At 44.2% G+C, this 25,080-nt stretch overlaps 1 protein-coding gene across 1 annotated transcript in view; it reads left to right on the top strand.

Annotated features, from left to right (window-relative positions):
* Positions 1 to 25,080, top strand: part of Eip78C (Ecdysone-induced protein 78C) — a 91,074-nt gene that overhangs the window by 62,956 nt on the left and 3,038 nt on the right. The window contains exons 2-3 of the mRNA XM_089590755.1: positions 16,378 to 16,502; positions 24,656 to 24,797. Coding sequence (XP_089446881.1) covers positions 16,378 to 16,502; positions 24,656 to 24,797 — 267 coding nt within the window. The remainder of the gene's footprint in view (positions 1 to 16,377; positions 16,503 to 24,655; positions 24,798 to 25,080) is intronic.

Raw genomic sequence — 25,080 nt, 5'->3', positions numbered from 1 at the left:
TTTGGCAGCCGTACAAACACACACGCGCGCGCTTGCGCTCCAAAACAATGCCCCATCAGCGAGAGATGAGAACCGTGTAAGCAACAATATGTGCATCCATAACGCGCACATATACGTATACGCAATATCGAAACTTTTCCATTTCGTACGTATATATATATATATATATATATATATATATATATATATATATATATATATATATATATATATATATATGTATACATCCAGACTACACGCGCATCGGGCATTGTCTCCCGTGCCAAGGCGCTCTTTTATATGTACATCTCGCTTCGTAGAAACAATAATCGCGTCGGACGCGCTCTCGCGGAGATGAGAATCCCCCGTACACATCCATCCATCCTCTGGAAAGAGAAAAATCAGACGTGCACATGCACACGTCAGGCCGGAGTACGGGGTCGAACCGGCCCATTTAGCTTTCGCAACTCCGGCTAATGCTTTCGCGGCACAAAGGACCACCCGTTGGAGATATAGCAAACCTCTCTCTCTCTCTCTCGCGTGGGACCGCTCGAAGAGATATTCCCAACGATCGTATATCTATATATCTCTCTCTCCTCCCGCTCGTTGCATAATTCACGGCACTGCGCGAAGGAGGTCCCCTTACGCTCTCCGCGTGTCGCCCTCCTATGTACCTATCGCGTATATACGGGGGGAAGGGGGGCATTATATAGCGCCCGTGAGCGTAGAAAGTGCAGCCGCGAGAAAGCGAGAGCACGCGAACGCGCCCATAAATATCGCTCGCGTCTTACGCCCCCTCTTGCCTGTTGTCCTGCCTCCTTCTCCGGCTCCTCCCAAGTCCTGGTCTCTATTGCACTTGCAAGCATTGAACGCGTGTGCGCGCTCTTCCGGGCGAAAGGGGACGACGCTTCGGGGGCAAGGGCGTTTGTTTCACGTTTTTGCTAGCTGTACGGGTTAAACATTTCCGGGATGGAAAATACAAAAAAAAAAGGAGAAAAAAATACTCGCAGAGTGCTAATTTTCGTTTATCGAGTTTTTGGAGGATCGCACGTTGACTTGTACTACTGAAAAAAAAAAAACAATGTAAAAGAAAATTCCATACCGGTACATGCGTAAGCATTTGTCTGCACCCGCAAAAGATTCCATGAGGTCTCTTGTATGTAAAAAAAAAAAAATAGATGCTCGTATACTTTTTGACAATCGAGCCCTCCGCCCTCGCCGATTGGTATCGTAATTCGCGATCTCGGCTATATGTATATGGTACAGCCGAACACAATCAAGCAGTCGATCGGTCGGTACAGCCAGTTGGCGTCCGATGAAAAATGTATGCGGGCGTTCATTACGTAAATGTGACTAGACGCGCGTAATAATAGCCAGTGGCAGAGGGAAAAGAGGGAGAGTGGCATTGGACTGCATTTTGAATGTTGATGTATAGGCTCGGCTACCGCACACGTACTGCATAATATTCTATACCTGCTATATTGATTCGGCCTAATGGCCCTTTGTGTACCGCAAGACCACGCGTGCGTCTACCCACTCTCTGCTCAGGGAAATTGAGGTTTCATTGCTCGTATTTACAATAGATGCGCACAAGCGTCTTTTGTTCTTACACGAAAACGAAAGTGGCGTGCACTTGTATGTACGAGTATTATAGACAGATTAGGATGCAGATGAAAACGCAATAGAGACGCTCGACTTGAGCATATGTCGGGGCAGATTAATAGCTCTCTGTGTATACACGAAGGGTAAGGCTCGCTCTGTCCCGATTTTTCCTCCCATAAATAACCAGGTGCGCTCCAACTGACTGATCATTTCTCCGGCTGCAGACACGCGAATCGCCTTTTCGTTGCGTCAGCCTGCTAGTGCTCACCTTTAACGAATAATCGCGCGCACCTACAATTGTCTCTCTCTCTCTCTTTCTCTTCCTCCGAACGAACGATCGCACGCGTCTGACGAGGTGTTTGGCTGTATTGTCCACCCGTTGCAGATGAAATCGACTCGACGCGATTGGAAACCCCTAACGTTGACAAAAGGGACGCATCCCTACCTGCTCGCACGCTCCTTTAGCCTGAAAGTCGAGCTGCAGAGAGTGAAAAAGAAAAGTGGCTTCGTTGGTAGTGTCCCCTTTGTAACAAGGTAGGCTCTGTCTCTGCGTAAATTCTCCTCGGTCGAGTCGACGAGCATTTGTATTCCATTCCAACCTCGTGTACATAGCTATGCGTGATTGTCGAGGTGCAGCGTGCCTCGGTATGCGCCTCTCTGCCCTCCTCTTCCTTCCCCCTTGGACACTGAAGATCCTCTTCGTCATGCCTTCTTCTTGTTGCGTGTATATTGACCTCGTGTTTCGAGCCGCGGGGATCGGCTACTTTTCGAATCGGCCGAGAATTTTGGAACGATTTAGTAGTTTGGTTAAATGGCTGTAGCGTTACAAATATACCCGTCGTCAGAATGTGTCGCGAGCAGTTTTATTCCACGAAACATTATCCATCACTACAGTGCTGGGTCGCACAGGCAAACGAGTTTGCGTCCGAGGTAATGATACAATCTAGGTTTTACAGCTCGAAATATATAGTTGACGTGGTTCGCGTGTTGGACGGGGGTTTGTTAATAAATTGTAGCTATTTCGTTCATGGGGAAAAAAAAACGAACGCACTGAGATTTTTTTTTATTGCTTCGAAATTGAAAAACTTTATGCTCGTCGTACTTTTTGTCGAGTTTTTTTTGTGCGACTCGTAAATTTTAATGAAGTCATAAAAACGAAGAGAAGCCAACCACAGCCGGGACAAGGTTTGCGTTGAATTTCTTTTTTTTTTTTTTTTTTCTTTTTTTTTTTCAATAAAAATATGCTGACAAGTCGTACGTTTCGTACTATGCGTTTGATATCGGTTAGGCATAATTATACGTGACCACGCCGTGCTAGAAAATAACGAGTGGTAACGAGTTTATCAATTGATTGGCTGATGCATAGGTAATTAAATAATCACCGGCTGTGATTTATCCGTGTGGTTCGAAAGAGCATATAAGCAGTTACATAAGCACGTTGACTTGGGAGACGAAAAACATTTGTACCTCAGTACGGACGCAAGGGTGTCTCTCGAAAAATCTTAATTTAAATCTCCTTTCTCTCTGTTCACACACTGTCATGCAGAAGCAGCGCATAGACAGGTCGAGTTTCCCGTCGCTTTAGATCCGAGTTTTTATGCTCACCCCGTTGTAATACCTTTTTGTATTACCGCACACGCGTGTTTACGTCACGATATTCTGGGTCTCAGAATCATGGAGTTGGCTGTCAAATCTAAATGGGTGAAAATGTCTGCGTGACATAGAAACGGGGAGGGGGGGGGTAGTTTTTCCTTCTCACCAAATCCACCTCTTCGGGCAAAATATGATGTGTGTACAAGTAAAGTTCGTAGATGACGGATGGATTTTATTCATCAAGTTTCCTCTCCAACCAATTCCAAAAGCCATTTCTTGACAGCGTTATCACATCAAAGTGACTCCTGGATCAAAGAGAGCTTGCGGCAAGCCATCAAAAAGGACTCCCTGGAAGGACGAGCCCTGCAAACGCCATGGGTTCCATGTGGGGTGGAAAAGGAAGGAAAGAACTAGACGCCAGGCGGCAAGATAGAGGAAAACAACGAGGAGGAATAAAATTGCAGCAGCGAGGATAGCGACAGCAGACAGAGGGAACGACTGTATACTGTATGCATTTTAATGGCGGAGACGTATAGGTGTGTGCCCCGCAGCGCGGAAAGTGCCGTGGTGTAGCCGTGGCTGCAGAGAGCCGCGTTAGGCGTTACTCGGAAGTGGCTGCAATTTATTTCGAGAAAGCGAAAATAAACAGGTACGGACGTATCTGAAAAGTAAAAAATAAAAAGGTGAACTAGGCGTATGTGTCTTTACTTTGTCGATGCTACACCCCCAAAGCTGTTGCGTCTCGCAACTCGTCCGTTATAAATTAGGCGCGGAATACGATGAGCTATCCGAAAGATGCTGATGACGCGCGCGAAAGCTCTCGCGAGGCTATGTGCACAAGAGAAGATGACTCAGACGACGCTTCGCTTCGCGGCAAAACCCCGTGCATACGTACACTGAGAGCATAATTTCTGGCAGTAGCAGCTGCCACTACGTGTGCGCAAACGACAAGACAAGAGAGACAGAGAGAGAGAAGTGCGAGCTCACCATCACGTAAAATTACGCGCCCCCGCGCATCTTCTCTCCCGTTGTCTCCTGCAGTTGATGCTGCAGCGGCAGTAGCTTTATTGCAGGAGGCCGTTTATTACCCGTGGCGCGGGCGGGTAATGGGCCGTTATTACGCGCGCGAGGGTGGGGACCCGCTTTTCCCACGGCGGTGACGACGGAGCCAAAAGGCGCGTCAACGCTGATGGTAGGATGGAGGGATTTTCGAGCCAAATGATGGGTTATTAGTGGGTAGCGACCGTTGACGTGCTACTAGGGTTTTTTTTTTTTTTTTTTTTTTTTTTTTGTGAAAGACGAAAAAAGGGCTACTTTGGAGGTTTTAGTGTCAAAAGCCGATGTCTCTGACATTATTTTTTTGTTAAGTTTGGAAAATAGGGCGGGCCTTTGGAATGAAATGTTAAGAGTACGCAGCTTCAATATTTCGACTCTTGAGTTGTCCAGATGGTCAAATAGCAAAAAATGAATTGCAAATATTGTAGAAATCAAAAGAGACTTATGTAATCGCACGAAAAAAGTGTATCTCTGATGATCACGTTTTTTTTTTTTTAAATCGAAAGTGTAAAAAATAACGGCATTGAGCTCGAGGGAGTTTTTATTGGTGATAAAAAAATCAAATCCACCCGAAAAGCTGGTGACCGCAACGTTGCGGGGAAAAAATCAAATTTCGCCCTCATGCGAGATCTGCGAGAGATTCGACCGGGGTGCGCATATACCGGGCCTGCGAAACGAAAAGCAATTTTCACGGTTAGCTGCTACGCGCTAATAGCCGATGCAGAGGGTGGCTAGGAAAATTTTACTATCCTCGGGAATAACCGTTAAAAGCTTTTTTCGGGAATGACGCTCGACGATCACCACTGAAATCATTCCATAGGCCACGTTAAGGGAGCTATCTCCTTTTTTTTTCTTTTTTTTTATTTCAAAGCGCCGCCTCGCTCGATTTTCTCGTATAGCTGTGATTGGATTCTGTCCTGCTTTTTTTAAGGCGATTATTTCCAAAGCCTTGTATTGCTTTTGCTCGTGAAACTTTGCTTTAAAAAAAAAAAAAAAAAGCCAATTTGCACTTGCATTAAAATTGAAAAAAGATACTGCAACATTAAAAAAGTCGAAAAGTAAAAATAGTAAAATTCATCTGTGATGAACGTTTTGAAAAGAAACATTCGTCATCCTGCGAACTCCAAGCTGATAAAGCTCTTGATTACTCGGCAACGGGAAAACGAGGAAGAAAAAGCTCTTTTTTACTCCATCCTCGCTATTCTTTCGTTGTCAAAAAACAACCGTCTTGTATGCCTTCACCCGCACGTAATCTGCAATTAGCGCTTCAATGCTTGTACAAGAATCGGAGAAATGGAGCCCGAAAATTATTACTGCTCGACTGATTCGTACAGTGCCTGCGCCCGCTTTTATGCAGCGATACGTGCATCCCTGAACGTGTGTGTATACACAAACAGGATTATTGAACCGAAATTAGGGTGTTCATTTTTTTTTTCCCCCCATTTTCCGATAACCAAGCGATGATTGGAATATGCGCTTTTGTGATATTTACTCTTGGCTGCGGTTATACGGGCTGTTCTGGAGCTGCATTTTGCGGTGCTTTTGATACGTAGGATCGAAAGCCGTTGGCACATGTGAGCTTTCAAGTATGAGAATAAAAATAACTTTAGTCCTGTATGATTGTTTCAGCGTAGTATTTTTCGCTCACTCTTTTGTTGAAATAAATTAAGCAGCTCTTGTGTACTCAAGATTCAAGTGTTTGTTGTACCTTTTTACAAAATGCCAGTCACTTGATTATAAAGGAATTTGAAATTTTGTGATTTTTAGTACCTACACTATTAATTTCGAGTATCATAAAACAAAAAACTCAAGTTGACGTCAACTCAGATTCTAAACGCGTGAGTTTGTTGAGTTCTGTAATGCCTACGTTTTTGATCCCCAACACCTTAAATGGAATCAAAAAATGTAAAAGCATGAAAAAAAGTTTTTTTTAACGCTCAAAAGAAGCTTAACAATTCATTTTGAAACACTCGGATAAGCAATAAAGCCAGGAAGCACAAAATGCACCAAAAAAAACTCCGTCTGACCAAACGTTGGTCTACACTACTTGTTCGTTCTACTTGCACGATGTGCGTCGGTTTTTTTTTTTTTTTTTTTTATCAGCGTAAAAAACTCACGTTTCCAAGCCCCAATGACCCACCCATTTCCACATCTGCCTTCTGATCACACGTGCCAGTAGAAATGTTCCAGTTAATAACGTAAAAGCCCACACCGCGCCAAATTTTCCACTTGCCCGTGCCCTTGGCGTGCAAACAAAGCACCCTCCCCTGCAAAAACTCAAATTCAACAATGGATCCTCAAACCTACTAATCAGCCACGGAAACGGGCCGGCGAGCTCGACGTCCCTCTCTACCTCCCACGGACAGGACGCACCGGCGTGCGTCATTTAATTACAGGATCGCCCATTCAAAGGCAGATCATCGGCGGCTCGAGCACATCGCTTCAATTTATAGATGTACCGGTCAGGCGTATTCAGGGTGGTGTCTGTATCGGCAGTCCTGGCCTCGTCCATTCGGTAGCCAGAAGGAGGGGGATGCAAAAGGACAGGCGGTGAGAGCGCCCTATGTAATTGATTGAACAGTCGAGGATGTGCAGTCGGAGCTCTCCATTGCTTACAGCCTGTCCATCCTTTGCGTCGCAGCCTCCTTTTCCGCAACCTCCCCGATGGCCCTGCTGAGTTGTCGATGAGCCCATTGTACTGTTGGTCCGAACTGAGCGGACAATCGTAATACGTGTGGTTTGATTAGTCTGATAGTTATCGATCGTCAAAATTAATGGGCATTTTTTTGGGAACGAAGAGACGCGACAGCATAAATCAGCCAACGAAAAGGTCATAATCAAATCTAGTGGATATGCAGCGCAAAGAGAGATGGCGTATTCTCTACGCTGCCGTAGATCTCGTTCACCTACGATACTTCATGGAATGTTCGAGTTGCAATTGAAGTAAGGCCATTTTTTGCGGATTGCGATGGTCGTAAAATTTGCGATAGTTTTCGTGTCCAATACCATAGTATCAGATGTTCACTCGATCGCGAGCACTCGGCGGTGTTTTTACCGAAGGACAACAAGTATCATATCCCGTCTCGCGGCTCTCCCTTACGTGTATCCGCTTGTTATTTCTCTCCAACGGAGCCGCTGCAAAAACAAGCCAACTACGCCAACACGCGTATATGTATACACAGCCTTTCCTCGTTGACTGCACAATGAAAGCAGCAGCAGTAAGGTAGCTGTCCAGCTGTATTTATACAAGGCAAATCCGTGCGTGTAACTACGCGTTACCCCGTTACGACTGTGCCCTTATCCGTGTACAGCTGCACCGTATGAAAGCACAGGTATTTGCTCGCAATACATATACTTGTGCAACGCATATATATATGTACATGACTTGTGTCAACAATACAATACGAGAGCCCGTACGTATATGGGTACTTACGTGCCCATCTACCAACTTTTTGCCTAATTCGCTTGTTTGCTGATGCCATGCCCTCTGTTTGGTCGTTTTGTCTCGAAAATAGTTCATGTAGCTATACATTTTATCCCGTTGAAAGATGATCTCCCCACATGTAACGTATAAATCTTGGAGGTTTTTAAACACATCAATGTCTGTATTCCATTCGATTCCGTCGGCATCCATCAATATGCCACCAGCGGGATGCGAAACCAAAAAAGGGCACGAGGGGGCGTGTGGTTACAGTCGTGGTGAAAATAAAAAATAAAAATACCGTCGGTCGCGGAGAGTATATGAACACACAAAACTCACATGGCGATGCGGGCGCGGGACGAAAACTCGGACATCGAATATGCATTAAAAGCGAGCCGCGCGTACGGGCACATACATCCTGCTCGTCGCGAGTTTACACTTTGACTACGAGCGCCCGAGGGATTTCGGACTCGTTCAATTAAATTTCCCTTCTTCTCCGCACGAAGGTCTCCGACAAACTTTTTTTTTTTTTTTTTTTTTTTTTCATTCGATGAAAAATAGCGTGAAACGATCTCAACGCAAATAAGTATAGATAGAGATGCAGTCTGTGTTATTATATATGCGGGCACTCTCTGCTAAGTCAAATCGTGCGCGCAATATTCACCGCGCTCGAGAGTACCAATACACACATCTCGATCCGTGGCTTAATTTACATGCATCCCTCGTTTTTTAGCGTCTCCGTGTCAAGCCATAATGTACAATCAATCCATGACCACCGTGGGTCGGCTCGTTATATGTGCTTTTTCAATTAAACACTCCGTAACATTTTTCTTTTTCCTCCAGCGAATGATTCTTCCTTCCGTGCGCCCCGGCGTATTGAATTTTCATCGCGGGCGAATAGTTGTTCCCGTGTTTGCCGTCGACCCTCGTCTCCGGGCTTGGCTCGAAAAAGTTATAAAAGCTTTTTCCCCGCCACGGTTATAGTCAGTCCCATCAGTCGAGCGTTGAACGACCTTTTGTTTTCTGCCGCATGACTTTGTTTGCTCGTTTGATCCGCCTTTCTCCCTCTATTTTTCCTCTCCCCGTTTAGTTTTGTTCCCCTAGGCGTGTATGTGCGCACAAGTATCTCGCGGGTGAATTTATCCGTCGATGATGCGAGCACGGAAAATACGAAATGTGTTGTCAGCCGAGAGAAAAAGCTCGGGTTTTACGAAAAGTGTGCGCCCTCACGGAGAAACGAGAAAACGAAGGGAGCCCTCGAAAATTTAATCAGGGTTTTCGTTTTTTTTTTTTTTTTTCTTTCTCCGATGATTCGCGTTTGCGCCAACTGCGCCCAGTGCTCATTAAAAAAAAACAAGAAAGTGGAACGATTACCACCTCGAACGCAAAATTGAGCTCTCTGTTCATTGCATGTGCATTTTCGTTTCCTGCGCTTGTACTCAAAACAACATTGTACCCCGAGCTGCGGGTGCTCAGGCAACACACAATAAAAGCTCACGGTAATAACGAGTTCCCGATCGGGGCTGCGGGAGTTTCGAGCTTATAAACGCACACGCGGAAGAGCAACGGAGCGTCGCTCGGATGGTCCTGTGCTTGCAAGCTCGCGCATGCGTCCGAAAGCTCAGAGTCGGGAGGGGGGGGGGCGAAACAAGGAAAAGCGAGCGTTCCCGAACGTGCTTCGCTTTTCCTACCATTATGACCTACTTTGGCCGCAAGCTCACCTCTGTATCCAAGTGTAAAGGGGCAAGGGGACAGGTGTGTATGTCAGTGTGTCGTATATACATACGCTTGTGTACAGTAAAGGTGCATCGGGCGAGGGCATTACTTTATGAGTCCCTCGTCGCCAAGACTACACCCACTCCGCTAGAATTTTCTTACCGTATTCTCTCTTTATCTCCCAAATGCGAGCTCACTCGTCTCGTTGCTCGCACATTGTACGCAAGCTCGAGGACTAATGTTCTTTACCTCCTTTCGGCCGCGTATACTCTTTCAAGAGCTGCTGCTGCTGTCAGAACGGCGGACGAGGAATTTTAACGAAGAGGCCTCCAGGTGCCAGGTGCACGCTGCGAGGATTCACCCCGGGCGGAAGTAGGTCACGCTGAAATTCGAGGCGGCGCTTGATATCTTTTTTCTCATTTTTATTTTATTTATTTTTTTTTTTTTTTATCATCATTATTTCGTACACTGTGGCTGGTACATTAGAGTGGAAGGTGTCGCACTCCTCTTTTGAGCTTGCGTTGGCACCCTATACGAAAGCTTTAACGAGAAAACCTAGCTGAGAATTTTTTTTTGCCGCCTAGGGTGTGTAGTAAACGACGATCCCGCTTCGGTGGACATCATCTCTTTTGTCCCCGATTCATCCACTAAGCTTGTCCATGAGTTTTAATGATGCCCTTCCGCGAAGTTGTTTTGGTGAGAGAGATTACGGATTCCACGTTTAAATCACGACATTTGGCATTCAAAGTTTTAGCGAGATACTCAGTGGCATTGCATTTGTAGGCCTTCATTTGTAATTTTTTTTTTCTCCTACTAGAGGCTACGTTGGTAATAATATCGACCCGCAAATTAATTAATTTTTCACAGGATTGATTTGTCCGCTTGGAAAAAAATTAATGAGGCTGAGTTATTTCAGTTGCTGTGCAAATAAAAGTTTATAACCTCGAGTTTTCCTCAAGTTCTTCCAAGCTCCGTTATTTACGTATAATTTTTCGTGCGCACGAAACCCGAGAGAAAGCGTATTCATTTACTTGAAAGTATTAAATTAGTGCTATCCATGTCTTGAAAAAAAAAAAAAAGAAAAAAAAAAATTCTTTGACAAGCTAAATTAAAATAACGACCTTTGCACAGCTCGTTCGAGCGTCAAAAAGAGCGGATCGCAATTGAATGATTGCGAAAACAATTGACGGATCGAGGAGAGCGTCTGTGAGGATTTTTTAGGAAAAGGGAAAAAAAGCCGTGCGAGGTCGGATATTTTAAAAACTGGACAGACTCCGAAGTACACGAAAGCTCAAAAAGAGGCGGCGGGAACAGTTGCAGGACAAGTGGTGCTGTAATTAGGGCCAAGGACGCTGCAAAATCGATTGGCGCGTGCATCGTGCGTGAAATTTTTGCTCGAATTTTCGTTTATCGCGCATAGGATGGGTCGTTTCCACAAAGTTTTGCACCTTTAAAATATCCTTGTTCTCAACATTGCATTCGACAAACTTGTCTCTCCGCTAATCGCAGTGGGCGCGATAAACAACGCTTGAAACGTTCGTACGCATACATAAAAAAGTGTCTCCACTCGTGTGTACGGGAGAATTCTCTTTGTGTTTGGATTTTTCCTCTAGAGAAAATGCATTATTCGCAAGCTCCGTCGTGCTTCCCGCGTGTTATCTTTGCGGACAAAAAGCACGAGGAGGGCAGGGGGGGGGAAGTCGCCGATATCAACGATTTGAATTTCATGAAAATATCGTCTCGCAAAAACTCGCGTGCCGCGGATGTAAATTTTACAGCCCCCCGTGGCTCATTTACAAGTCACAACAGCGTCTCGGTGCGTGAATGCAGTATTCTCTGTTCTGAATAATTTTAAATCCAATGGGATAAGATGCCCGGGGTGCGATACAAACACCCTCGTCCTTTGCACTCGGGCTCTCCTTTTACTTTCGTTGCACGCCCGAATGAAATATTTATGTACACTAAACAAAACCCATCGGCACGCCGATTTCATTAGTTGCAAAATGGTGATCTAACGGCAGCAAAATTCAACAAATTAATCATCTTCTTGGGCCACGGCAACAAAAAAAGGAAAAAATAAACGTGAGCGGTACATGGCTACATATTTTCAATTAATCAAAGCGACCACGGTCAATCTAATGGAGCCGTGCCAGGCATGCACAGCCATTTTTTTTTTTCTTTTTGCCAAGGGAATGGACTCGCGAAGGTGGAAAAAAACCCGCGACGACAGGATCTCCCCCTTCCCCCGTTCCCCTGCGCTTCTCTAAAAGGGTATTTCCTCACGGAATCCACCGAGCGATAACGGACACGGCTTCTGGAGCTCCTTTTTACGGCAGTCGGCGCGCGTTACTTTTTTCCTCTTCCTCGCGCGTCTACCCACCATACCTACCATCCTAGACCCTCGCTCGTTCTCGGAATACCACCGCGGAGCGACGGAGCTGACACGCGTGCGATTCGCGCGAACCAATGTTCCTGATTGTATAGTGCTCACGCACGGAACACCGTACAAGTCATACATCGAACGAATATTCATTATCGCGCCTGAAAATAGAGCGAAAAGGTATATCACACGGAGCCCAAGTGAATAATCAATATCGTTGGGAGCGAGCGATTGACAATACACCCGCATATGTATATTTATATATATAATGTACGACATGCTTGGCAATATCTGTATACATACTTGTATACGTGTGTACCCAATTGCACGGGCGCTCGTCAGTTTGCAACAGAGTCTCGGCTCGTGAACCTTAGCATCGTCGTCGTGACCGTCCTCGGGGCTCCGCGCAGCAATAATAATTAGCTCGTGCTCGGGGAGTTCAAAAAAAAAAAAAAAAAAAAAAAAAAAAAAAAAAAAACCTACTGCCAGAGGTAGAAAAGAGCGCGAGAGAAGACAGCCCCGGGGGCGTTGTGTGTAGCTGTCGTGTATATACACGTAATACTCGTACAAAGGGAGGGGGAGTACGCGCGCCGATGTAACGGCTGTTGCGGGTGATACCGTTATGCGCGGCAGTGACAAAAAATATTATATTATACTTACGCCAGGAATCACAGTCTGATGTTTCATATTTCATACAATTTGATCGTTGTGGCGGGCATTGGGTTTATTTTCTTCATTAGGTACATACGTGTAAAAATAGTCTTTTCACGATTATGAATCTAAATGAAGGATAGAGCATTCAAAACAATGACTTAAACATCCAATGAATATTAATTATTTTTGTAGCCCAATCGATCGAAGCGTTTTAAGTTTTCATGAGAGTTACGTCGGAAATAACCTGAGGGGTGAAAAGTCATTACTACGCGCTTTCTTTGTCCTACTTAAGCCCCCTTTTCCCCCATCCACCCTTTCGAATGCACGGTTAAAGTAATCAACTTTATTAATTTTTTTTTTCTCTCCTTGCTTTCTCGTTCCGTCGGAATTCCTTTGTTTCGACGATAACGATAGCCATCTGCACTCGAAAAAATTCACCATCACATGACGCAGCAATTGTTACTTTCCACACTCCAAACGTGTTACAATTTCACGACAGGAAAGAAAAAAAAAGCTTTTGAACAGCAACGAAAAAATTAAATAAAAAGGGCTCGGGTGTGAGCTCTCAAACCAATGTAAGAAAGAAAAGAAAAATATAGTGAATCAAGACCTTTGCAAATTGTCGTATGTATGTATGAAAGAACAGCCGTGCGTAAAGAAGACACTCAACTCGAAACTTCCGTTTTCCCACTAATTGGCAAAGCCCATTGATACCCCGTCCCCTCGGTGCAATAATAATCCATCCAACTACCCATACGAATATCTGCAAACGAGACGAGACATCATGCACCGCGTGCACACGGGGCAATAACGGTAAACGCATCCAACGGCAAGGCCAGTAGCCGAGCAATTAGCGCGCTCTTCCTCCCGATTTCCCTCTTCTGTGTGCACAGACGTCTTTTTCAGCTCTCCCGTCTCTCCCAGGACCCTTTTTTTCCCCCCCTCGAACGCAATACGTGTATTATAACACACGTCCTCTCTCCTCCTCTTGGGTGCACCGCGCGGCCCGCCGTAACGGTATAAACGCTCGACAGCGCCGTTAGACGATACTCATACGTATACGTGTGTACATATATACATGTACGTCTCTCTCTTGCTCAGCTGTTTGTTTCTTGTGTACCTACCTTCCATGTATATGTACAGCAGCAGCTGTTTCGCGAATCGATGCGGCCGCCAACCGCATTACACGTATACGTGCGTGTACTTACGCGCGTTTCGCTTTTCCGGCTCTCCCGCAAAAACGTGTTATTCCCGGTGACGGTTATTCTTATTTTTTCCCGCTCCATCCGTCTCCTCTATATGTACAACCGTGTGTTGTTCATTGTCGTCCCGAGACTATACACGTATATCTTTTTGTTCATTCGCTCGGGGTATAGACTCGCGGAGGCGCGTGATAAGGCTCCCGAGGGAGGGGGGCTAACGAGTGGTAGGCACGAAGCACCTATACGGTGGCTGGTTTAATTGGTTCGGTCGTATATACTTGTAGGCACTGCAGCTTGAGAGATCGCCGTCTGGCTGATTAGAGGCACGGAATCGTTGCGCCGTGGTGTTGGTTACCAGTGCCTATTGACGCGCTCCCTCGTTTTTCCCGTTCCTCGGGAAACTTTAACGTGCGAGCACGCGTGCACTTCCACGTATATATATTTACATGTATACACAAATGAGTGATTAAACCCCGGGGGAAGCCCAAGTGGAAAGGGCAATCGATAAAAAAGACCCTTGGTCCCCGTTTGGTGGTGCAAATGAGAGCCAACTACAGCCCCTCCGAGCGAGCGCTTACCGTGACTGAAACATTTATCAAAACGGCAGATCCGCGCTCGGGTGCCATCAATTATTCAGGCCTATCGATGAGGGGGGGGTTGGGGAAGAGAGAAAGGAAAGCGGGGCATTGTATTGATTTCTGCGTGAGCAATGACGCGTCCGGCAACTTTGAGCTCTGTTTTACACAGCTGGAGATGATTTGGCGAATGGCCCCGGTCCCTCAAAATCTATTTATTTAATTGTGCATTCACAACTATCACTGATGGGTACAATCGAACCGATGGAAGGCCATGTTTTTCATGCGAAGAAAGACGCGTTTTGGTAGTTGTGAGTGGCCAAGTCCTTGAAAAGTAAGTAAAATTGTTTGTTAAACACGGTCGGACGTGGATATTTGAAGCAAAAAAGTGTCCTTTTCCTTAGCCTCCGAGAGTGCCTATGTATATACAGGAAAATGTGGAAAAGTGGGTCAAAGTTTGCCAAACGTTATCGACAGTTTAAATAGGAAGTGCACGTCTTGGTGTCCATGCTGCAACCAGCAAGATGCTCTCGGCTAAGTATTTGGTGGCCCGCTCTTCTTTTCCCTGGTAAACAAAGATACGTCGCTTTATTTCTCAACATTCGCTCGTCTTTTTCTTTTCGCATCTTCCATGACATCAGACTCTTCTCTGATTCGGACGGATTGATTTTAGCCGTCTTATATTTAATATATGGTCATCATTAGGATTAGCATCTTCAATTGTCCAGCATAATATTGATTTTCATCGTATTAACAGATTCCAATGAAAGGTTTAAGTGGAGCGTACCTACTCGGAAAAATGAACATTAAGTTTATCATCAACAAATGACGATGAAAAAAAAAGAGAATGTTTTTATAAAAAGACAAAATATATTTTAAATAATGATGCGTCTGATAGAAGAGAAGCTGTACGCGATGCCCGGGAATAAAACAAGGATCTGCAAGAACGACATGCTAAAAGTTACTTCGCTATCATCGCTATAGATGGTAACAATAGGCACAACTTATAAAATGGTAGATCCAGGAAAACCAGGAATTCTCAGGGATTTTTTTTCTTCGTGGAAACTGGGAATTGTGGAACCGGGGGAAAACTCTGGGAATTAACTTGGAAATCCTGGAAAAATAAGACTCAAAGTCAAACATACAAGACATGCTTTTGTAGATTTTATAATATGCTCTGTGCATTCGGCTAAATAAATTAGTTTGATTAGTTTTGATTATTTAATATCAAATTTTCATTTTGAGATAAACAATATTCATGTATGATATTTTATATCATGTGAATTCGAAAAAAATTCAGGTATTTTAAATTGCCAGATTTGAGGAAACTCTCAATACTATTTACATTTTTGTAGTGAAATTATTTATTTGAGTAGTGTCACAGTTAATATTACTATTTCTTAGTTGTTTACTTGTAACTTGCAAAAATAGTGGATTCTCACTACGAAATAGTCAATATTTACTGTTTCTACTAATTAATGATTCGCTAATTTTATTAGTTGGCTAACTAATTGGTTAGTAGCACCGGAAATAGTATTTACAGGCTATGCAATTCTCTCTGATTGAGATCTCTATAATCATACCACTGTTGTTTACCAATTGTAATACCAAATTATAATTTCCGAGCTTGGATGAATACCATTCTTTTTTCACTATGTCGCTCGTGAAAATTTCGTTGTATGTGTAAATAATTAAATTTTTCACGACTTATTTTAAATTTAGGGGGATGTGCAACGGAGTAAAACTTCTGTGAAATCCTGGTACTTTGTCATCTGTAGTGTAGGTGTATGCAAATGCCCTGATTGCATTTACAACGTTTTTAATTATTCTTATTTCAGAGGATTTTCAAATAATATAGGAAAAAAATTTCAGTACTTAATCTTGAACAAAATTTCATCTCTAAGCTACGTTATTGGTAATAAATAAAAATACAGCTAAAATATTACCTTGTAATACAGATGAAGTGAACTTTTACTTAGAGCAGGAGGACTTTTTTGAAAGAAGTTTTACGTGTTTACGAAATTATTTAAAGTACGTACAATATTCACACCTTCGAGTACAGAAACTGCAAGGACACATGCGTGATGTAAATCCATCCCTCCTCATCAACCATCAGGGAAAAATATTCTCTATACGTCTCCGTAACATAAAATCTCTGTGGATGTACTGTAAAACATGTCTCTTCTCTTTTCGTTGCAGAACAACACTACGCTGCCGCAGACTCGAATAGCTCAACCCCCGCCAAGAGTTTCGTGCCGTGCAAGGTCTGCGGCGATAAGGCGAGTGGCTATCACTACGGAGTCACCAGCTGCGAGGGTTGTAAAGTAAGTCAACATCGAATTTGATTTTTTATTACAATTTTTTTTTTTTTTTTTTTTTTTTTTACGAAAAATCCTTCAGCTAGTTTAACTTTCTTTAGGTGGCTTAGTAAAGTTTTTTTGTTTTTACTCGCGATACTCGTATCGCATAATGGACATTTCACAGGTGTAACTACTCGAAAAAGTATGTAAGAACAAATTATTCAGCCAATAATATTTTTGTTAGATACTTTCGTGAATTTTTTTATGGCACGGTGAAATAGTATATTACGTACCTAGGCCAGAAAGTGGGGCTATTACTGACCGCGCTATATTATCGGCCGAGCCGAAGGCGAGGCCGGTAATGCGCGGTCAGATGTAGCCCCACTTTTTGGCCGTGGTACGTATACTTTTTTTCCTTACACCTCCGCCGAAAGTTCGTCACCACGGTTTTAGTTTTGATAAAAATGATGGTTTAAAGATCCAGTCAAAGATTTAGTGCATTATGCATTATTGTTGATCGATCGGTCGTTCGAACAATACCACTTAAATGCACGTAGATGAGTGTACATGTGTATAGGTATATCTATATATATATACGCTCGCCGAGACTGTAGTATATTATATAGAATCAGATTGGGCCGAGGATTTGTGCAGGTTGGTCGTGCTGGCAAAACGAGAGGAAGAGAAATCCGTTTAAATTCGAATCATGGATCCTATAAAGATCATTTTAAAAATCCTAATGTTTATATCCGTAAGTGCAAAATAAATCAGGTTATTATCAATAACTATTATAATTGTGATAAGCATAATTCGATTAAATAAAAGATTTCATAGTTTATTTTTGTAATATGACATGTATATACTACATTTATATACTAAATAAATCATTAAAGTGAAAGTAACTCATCAAAAAACATTAATTTGGTAGTTTTAATTTTGTGTTGTGTACTCTGTTCATATGAAATTAAAAAATTTATATATACATGTAAATTGTGCAAAAAAAAAAAAACATATGTATATATATCCAATAATTTATGTAAATAAATATCCAATGATTTTCTGTGTTGTATAAACTATAAAGGTTATAACTCCGTTAGCCGTATATATATATATGTAGTGTATAACTACTGCAGTACTGCTGCTTCTTGGTGCTGAATATATAACTATATATATCTGCGCACTTCGTTCTGCGCACATATGGCAGGACTGATATGAGGCTTTTTCTAGCTCAAAATCGGGTCAGATGGAACGAACTTTCGGCGGAGGTGTAAGGAAAATACATAAAACGGTCTACTGATTTGTCAATTTTTGAACAAAAAAAAGTACTGTGACAACGTAAAATGTGCAATTAATTTTTCAAAATGAGAAGGATACGACATGACAAAGTCTCGCACAGCTTGTCAATGAAAATCGCTCATTAACGCACACCGCGAGTGCGATCCTTCAAACCAGCGCTAACTGATCATCGGCAAAGAAACTTCAACGCAAAAGCATTTTGTAATTGATTCCCGTGACTACAATACACGCCTTGAAGAAGAAGAAGAAGAAGAAGAAGAAGAAGGGAAGCAAAAAAAAAAAAAAGATTCCCCCATACATCAACGAGTGGGGGATTAGAAAATCATTCAAACCCAAGCACAGAGTGGCACGCTATACCTTCCTCCGTGTAAGATCTGCACGACGGGGAGCAGCAGCGGCAGATATATCCCCTGCACACACTCGTATACGCTGCACGCAAATAAGATTCCTCCTCCTTCTCTGCCGCCCATCGCTCGATGCCTCCTCGCCCGATCCTTCCCTCCTCCATCTACCAATCTTTCTCTCTCTCGTTCTCTTCGCTCGCCGCTATCTGTATTTGTGTACGTGTGCACGCGCGAGATTAGAAAAGGAGAGAGCACTGGATGGTAACGAGCGCAGACAGCGTCGATCGATCAGTCTTCGAGAGCAAAGGGATTCCTCTTCTCCTTCAACTTACGTGGGATCACTGCACCAGCAGCGGGTAGAGAGCACGTTCAAGGGGCACGTTCGATTACCAAGTAATTTATAGCCATAAAACGGCGAGCCAACGCGGCTCGCGATAAGCGGAAGATCGGGAGGTGGACTCCTCCATCAATCGACTGCTGCTCGTTAATCGAGAAATTGTTAGAACGCGCGTGCCTGTATCGTATATATATACATCGTATATATTTTATCAACCTGCAGCGAGCACGGACTCGAGACGCGTACAAAATGTTTTTTGTGGGTTGTACGAAGTAAAAATGAAAAAAATGTTTCCCATAGTATCCATCTCGGACGAAACGCAGAGGTACAGCGCACACGATCGATGTAACAGCGCGACCGTATGGTTCGTGCTCAAAGAGCGCAGCAAAAGAAACAATTGCGGTGGGGGGGGGGGAGGGAGGGAGGCCGTGGCGTTGCGTGCACGGGCGAGATGAAAAGCCTCGGCTGCTAACGCGTCGGCGGCTCGATCGAAAGACGCGGAAGCCCTCGGGGGGCCCGCGTGTATTTATTTGCCCAAGAGGACTAACGGTGAATTGGAGCTCTCGCGTGCAAGCTTTGCCTCTTGATATACTTGCGCACACGCGTATACCCGCTTATACACTTGACGGTGTTCATTGCGGCGTTGCGAGACCCGCGTGATACCCACTTACGACGTTTAATTGCTCGTGCCTGGAAATGCCGAGGATTTTTTAATTGGAGCCCCCATCCGCGATGTAAATGGATTTTTGATAGTACAAGAAACGAGTACGGGCTTTTTTTTTCGTCGCGTCTGACCACACGCGGACTTTACCACTTGTTAGCCAATAGTATACCTGCTTGTCTCGGCTCGTCTCGTCGCTTTGAGTTTGCCGAGGAAGACTTTTTTTTCTATTTTTCGACTCCGTATCGATCGAAAATAACCCACCGCGCGTTTAAATTTAGCCAATGGAGAAAAGCGCGGTCACCCTCCACCAAAACAAGCTGCGTCGTGCTTGCGGGAGGGTGTGAGAGAGCACATTAGCGCCGCATATATGAGCTTTGGTGAGCTCTCCCTCTCTCTCTCTCTCTCTCTCTCGAGTTCATAGACAGAGACGTTGCGGCGCGTCTCTTTTTTTGTCCCCTCCTTATGTGCCGCTATGCCTCTTCCCTCAAACGGAATAAAAATAAGGGAGGGGAGCGATAAGGGTGTACAAAAAAAAATTGCTCTCAATTAGATGCTATACCGGGGCGTATATGTACGAGCTGCAAGAGACTGCGAATCGACAGGTAGAGGGTCGATAATCACGAGTCAGCCCTCTTTTATTTTGCTTCGACATGGGTGTATCTCGAGCGCGTTGGGGTGTTCTGCCGTGCAGTGATGAGCGATTTCATGTACGTGTCTCGGGTATAGTGGGTAAGCGCGTGGATAATGATCGCCAATGGCCGAGACCCGTCCGTACCTATAACTGCACATATATGCACCGTCCTTTCGTTCGTTACGTCGACGTGATCACGATGTGCCGTTCAGATACGATTATGACGTAAATGGAGTCGTTTTTTTTTCTCCCTCCCCGTTTTCTCAATGCTATCTTGGTGTCCCTTCGCCGATGGCGATGAGCCAGATTTACGACTCTGCAGCAGGGCGAGTGTTTAATACTGCACTCTTTCTTTTTTTTTTTTTGAACGAAGCGCGAGTGAGAGCGTGTTTAAAATCGATCGGCGTTTTTTTTTTTTTTTTTTTTTTTTTCCTTTCTTTTTGTAGCAAAGCTACTGCATTTTTTTCAAGTACCGGCTTGACACGGAAAACGCTTCAGCGCGTTTTCGACAAACGTTCCGGCTCGAGTGCAAAAACTCCGGGTGGAAAAATTAAACGGGGAGCCTCGTATTGGCGAATTTTCCCACCCCGGCCCAAGTGCTCTGTTTCCCCTCTCGAATCGGATAAATTGCCGAGGCGAGTTATCGATCGGCTAGTAAAGCCACTCGAGTCGTCGTGCCCTAATTTCCCGACTCCCCAAAGTTGCCCAACGCTCGGCTGCCTTTGGGGATCCATTTGTGGACTCTCGCGCAAAGGGTTGTACACCGAGGGAGCAAAAACACCGCGACGTCGAGTGTTTGCCGAGCCTTGAATGTCGACGCGGGTTACCCGAAAATGAAAATGAAAACGGGGGTCAGGGGGAAAACTTGGCGAGCTGTGGGTGTTGAAAAATCGCAGAGTAAAGAAAGAGTTTCGCGGAAATCCGAAAGTAGCAGAGAAAAAAGCCAGCTAAGCGAGACGACGTGGGAGCAGAGAGAAACAAAAGTATTTCCCGGTCGTCCGTGGAAAAGAAGACGTACGGGACGCGGCAGTACTCCCGGATGGGGGTCAACTGGAAGCGGCAACTTTTGCGGAACCAGGGACTTGACGGACGAGCAAAGTTGGCGCGGTTCCTTATTTTTCCTTTTTTTTTTTTTTTCTTCCACGTGCACACGTGAGCGGGATTAAAAAGTAGAGCGCGCGAGTTTCGATCCTCCCTCCAAAGCCTTACCCGACGATTGCACGTTTTTTTTCTCAATTAGCGCCGAGTCTCCGGAGGAGTTGGATACAGCCGAGCGAACGAATCGCGTATCAGCGACTCTAATCCGGTCTTGACCCGGGGAATTTTTCCAACTCACCGCGGCTTATTGCACTCGGCGCGGGGTATATTGGGCCGCTGTTGTTGCACTTTTACCGCTGTGCGAACGGAAACGGGAAATGTTTTGAGATTGAAGGGGTGGATGTCCGTATTGTTTTTTTGCAAAGCAACGCATGCAGATATTTTCCAAAGGTCATTGGGACAACTCGTGTCGCCCCAATGGGCCATTGGTCGACCGGACTCTAAAAACAAGGGTGGAAAAAAAAATACGTGCGCGAACCGTACGGTATACATGATAAATTGAATCACAAGGTGGCGAGCCCTTGGAAAACTGCCGCGCAAGATACACAAGGTTTTAATGAAACCACAAGCCACTGCCAGGGAGGAAAATATCTCTTTTTCTCTCGTCTACCTCTTCTCCTTCTATTTCTCTGTGAAAACTTAATGAGCACTTAAAAAAATTTACATGTTATTTCTCGCGAAAGAGCTTGCTCTCTACGCCCCCGCGTAATGTGAATTTTTTTTTTTTTTTTTCTGTGCTACTATGCTCTTTTCAGCTGGAAAATACCACCGATGTGCTCTTCAGTTTTTCGAAGAGTGAAATTACTTTGACGGGTAAAATAATTTTAATTTCACTCTCCATCAAACACGCCCGCATCGAGCTCAAAGAGCGTCCTCCAAGTTCTCTTTTTTGAGAGTAAAAGTATATCAAAAAAAAGAAAAACATTTTTTTCTTAACAAAAAAAAAAACAAGAAAAAAAAAAAAACAGTTTTTCCTAGATAAACACCCAACAGCAGATGATGAAAAACCCTCCCTTCGATTACCTCTCGTTCCGCATTCGCGTTTATATTTATCTACCTTGAAGTACTTCCCTCGCCTCGCAAGCTCCTCGAGCTTATCTCAGAAGCAACGAGGAAGCGAGCTCGACGTAATTAATTTTCAGGAGAACGCCCGTGTGTACAATATGCAGCAGCTGCAGGGAGGAAGGTTCCCTCGGTACACACGCGGGAAGAGAGAGAGAGAATCGCTTCCGCCTCGTCGTCGTCGTCGTCGTAGTAGTTCCATTTCCGGGGGTGATTACCACCACTCGCAACGAGCGTTTTCGACAAGAGCACGTACGGGCGAATCGACCCTCCCTTTCCCTTTAATAAACCAGCGTGTGTATAGGTATACACCTGTAATTGTCCCTTCTCTCTTCCAGATCCTTCTATATATTTTTGTGCTCGCGATGCGCAAGCATACAATACGGAAGCGCTGCGAGCAAATTAATAAAAGTCCTTCATCTTTTTTCTCCTCGCAGTACCTGCTATCTCAATTTTTTCAACGCCACGGGCAGTCTTTTTTCGCTCGTTTCTTCACAAAGTGCACTTAATAAAACATTAATTAACCGCCCCTGATGTACAAGTCCTTCTCCTTTGTGCTCCATTTTACGCGCAAAGGGCATCCTTTTTTATTCGAACCAAGTCGGTATGTACAGATCGACAGGATACCTTTTGGGCATGATTTTTCAATTGCGAGTCCTAGTACTTTCGCGATGACCAAATTTTTCTCAAACTTCTCTCGCTCGCGTACTCGGAGTGTACCGGTGCAAACTTCTCGAGAGCGCTCCTTTCGAAAAACTACACTCACGCATTTTCCATTTGGCTAATTGTGTTTGAAAACCTTAAATGCAATATGGGCGCTTTCGTTGCAAAAACTTTAATTTGCTTTTTTTTCTCTCTTGTTTCCACTCGTTGCTCCGCACTGTAAAGGACATTTGTAAACCAGAGTACCAAAATAAAAGGATATTACGTTCATGTAAGTAGTGGAGCGCACCCCGATTCAATGAGGAAACTATACGTAAGTAGATCGATGCCGAGTACGGTCGGACAGTCTTTACTCATTTATTTGTACCTACTTACGCACACGCTTGGCCATCATTTTGTCCCACTCGGTACGGTGACAAAACACTATTCGCTTAAGTAACGCACCGTGGCCGCAGATGCCCAAAAGAGCAGGGCGCTCGTTTCTTGTCGTCGTGCATAATGTATCATACCTCGGGCACATCGGTCTTATCCCCAACGCCATCGGCACGTGCGGCGTAGGCACGTCGGCGTTTGGGATTTAGTGATCACCGCCGAGGGAGGAAAAAAAAAATGGGCGGGGTAACTGAATGCGAAATCGAGCGAGCGGTACGCTCTATATATAAATTTAAAGAACGGCTGGAGGCGGGGGGGAGAGATAAACTATTTCTCGGGCTCGGAGCGTGACCCAGTTGCGCTCACAGGCTCCGGAGGGGGGTATGAAATTGAATAATGCAGCACCCTTCGGGCCCTTTCCTCCTTTCTTTGAGCTCGTCCGACGACAAAGACGCCACGTTACCTCGTTAACCCATTCAAAGGAGTTTCGATGTTTTGTTCTACATTTACAAATATTTTAATGCCATCTATAGATGGTAAAAAAAAAAAAAAAAAAATTAAAGGAAAATAATAGCGACATTAATATTGCAAACACAAGGGGAGACTCCGTTCATTTATTTTTTTTTCTACTCGTCTTCTGTTCGGCCGCCAGCGTCACGTTTCCGCGATATCGGAGGGGAGTCGGGAATTCACTGCGGAGGATTTTCCAAGAGGGAATTTTCGGCGAAACGACTTACCCTCCCCGAGCTTTTATGCACGAACCTTTCGCGAATTTTTTCGATTGCGTGCGCACGAGCTATTCGAGCTCCTCTCTGCACCGTGGATACTCCGTTATGTGATTTTTTTTTTTTTTTCCCACGCGCTTGGAATATGAATCGCACGCCAGTTTCGTACGTTAAATTTTCCATAGCTTCGCCGTATGCATACAACACGCCGAAGTTGGCTGGTACTTCAGTCGTAAGTGAATTTAAAATAAAAGCTTTCGAATGGGGATCGAGTGAATGGCTCGAATGTGCATATCCATTGTAGGTATGTAATACGTGTGCGCGTGCTCGGGGAAATACGTTTTTACGAGTCTTATCTTTGAAAATAATGTTTGGTGGCTTAGTACCGCGGCACATGTTGGGCAGATGAAAAATTCATTTCCGTTCGAAGAAAAGATAAATCGATCCAATCGGTAGGTATGCAGAGACCGATTCCGTTCGGTTATCGATTTTCACACGCGTAAATTTCGTAAAATAACTCATATCCATGTACAATTTACTTGAGCTCTCCCCGATGGACGGTTTTAAGGCGTATGGATGTATTTTGTTTACCCACGAATTTGATTATGATTTAATCGTAATATCGTACAAATGGCACCCGTTGTTTTAATTCACACGACGAAACCCTTTGAAGATTATTGAAAAATAGTGCAACTCAACAAATCTATCAGCCGAAAGCTAGATCCCATAATTTTTTAAATAATACATTGACGTAAAAGTCTTGAGTTACTTCGTAATAACGACCATTTAAATGTTTTTATTTAACTTGGTAATTTTAAGAACAAGTAAAATTTAAGTGAAAAAAAAAAAAAAAAAAAAAAAAGCTAAAAATTTGATCGAAAACTCAATTGCAATATTATACTTTTTGTTGTAAGTATACATGCAGAAGAGAAGACGACTATGTGCTGAAGACTAAAAGTACGATCGGTCGTTCGTTCTGTTGCAGGGCTTTTTCAGGCGGAGCATACAAAAGCAAATCGAGTACAGGTGCTTGAGAGACGGCAAGTGCATGGTGATAAGATTGAACCGGAACCGCTGCCAGTACTGCAGATTCAAGAAGTGCCTGGCCGTCGGCATGTCCAGAGATTGTACGTATACACCCTAGACATGCACTCGCTGCATTCATCATCATCATCATCACTGGCGGAAAATTAATTTCACACCTCCGACGATCCCCATCCCCTTCAAGTTCTTTTTTTTTCTTTTTTTTTTTTCTACTTTGCGAGTTCAAAGCAGAGCCGGCTAGGTACCACCACCGTTACATTCCCCACTGAGACTCGTTCACTTCAAACTTCAAAAGCTCGCCACTTGAGCCACGTCACGCCAGGTATTTTCCTCTAGCATCAAAAGTCCGTCAAAATTACAAAATTG

This window comes from Copidosoma floridanum, unplaced genomic scaffold, assembly GCF_036245765.1.
Source record: "Copidosoma floridanum isolate Cflo_tuat_1 unplaced genomic scaffold, Cflo_Japanese_pri ptg000001l, whole genome shotgun sequence".
In the NCBI taxonomy this organism is placed as follows: Eukaryota; Metazoa; Arthropoda; class Insecta; order Hymenoptera; family Encyrtidae; genus Copidosoma; species Copidosoma floridanum.
This window is presented reverse-complemented; position numbering and strand designations above follow the sequence as displayed.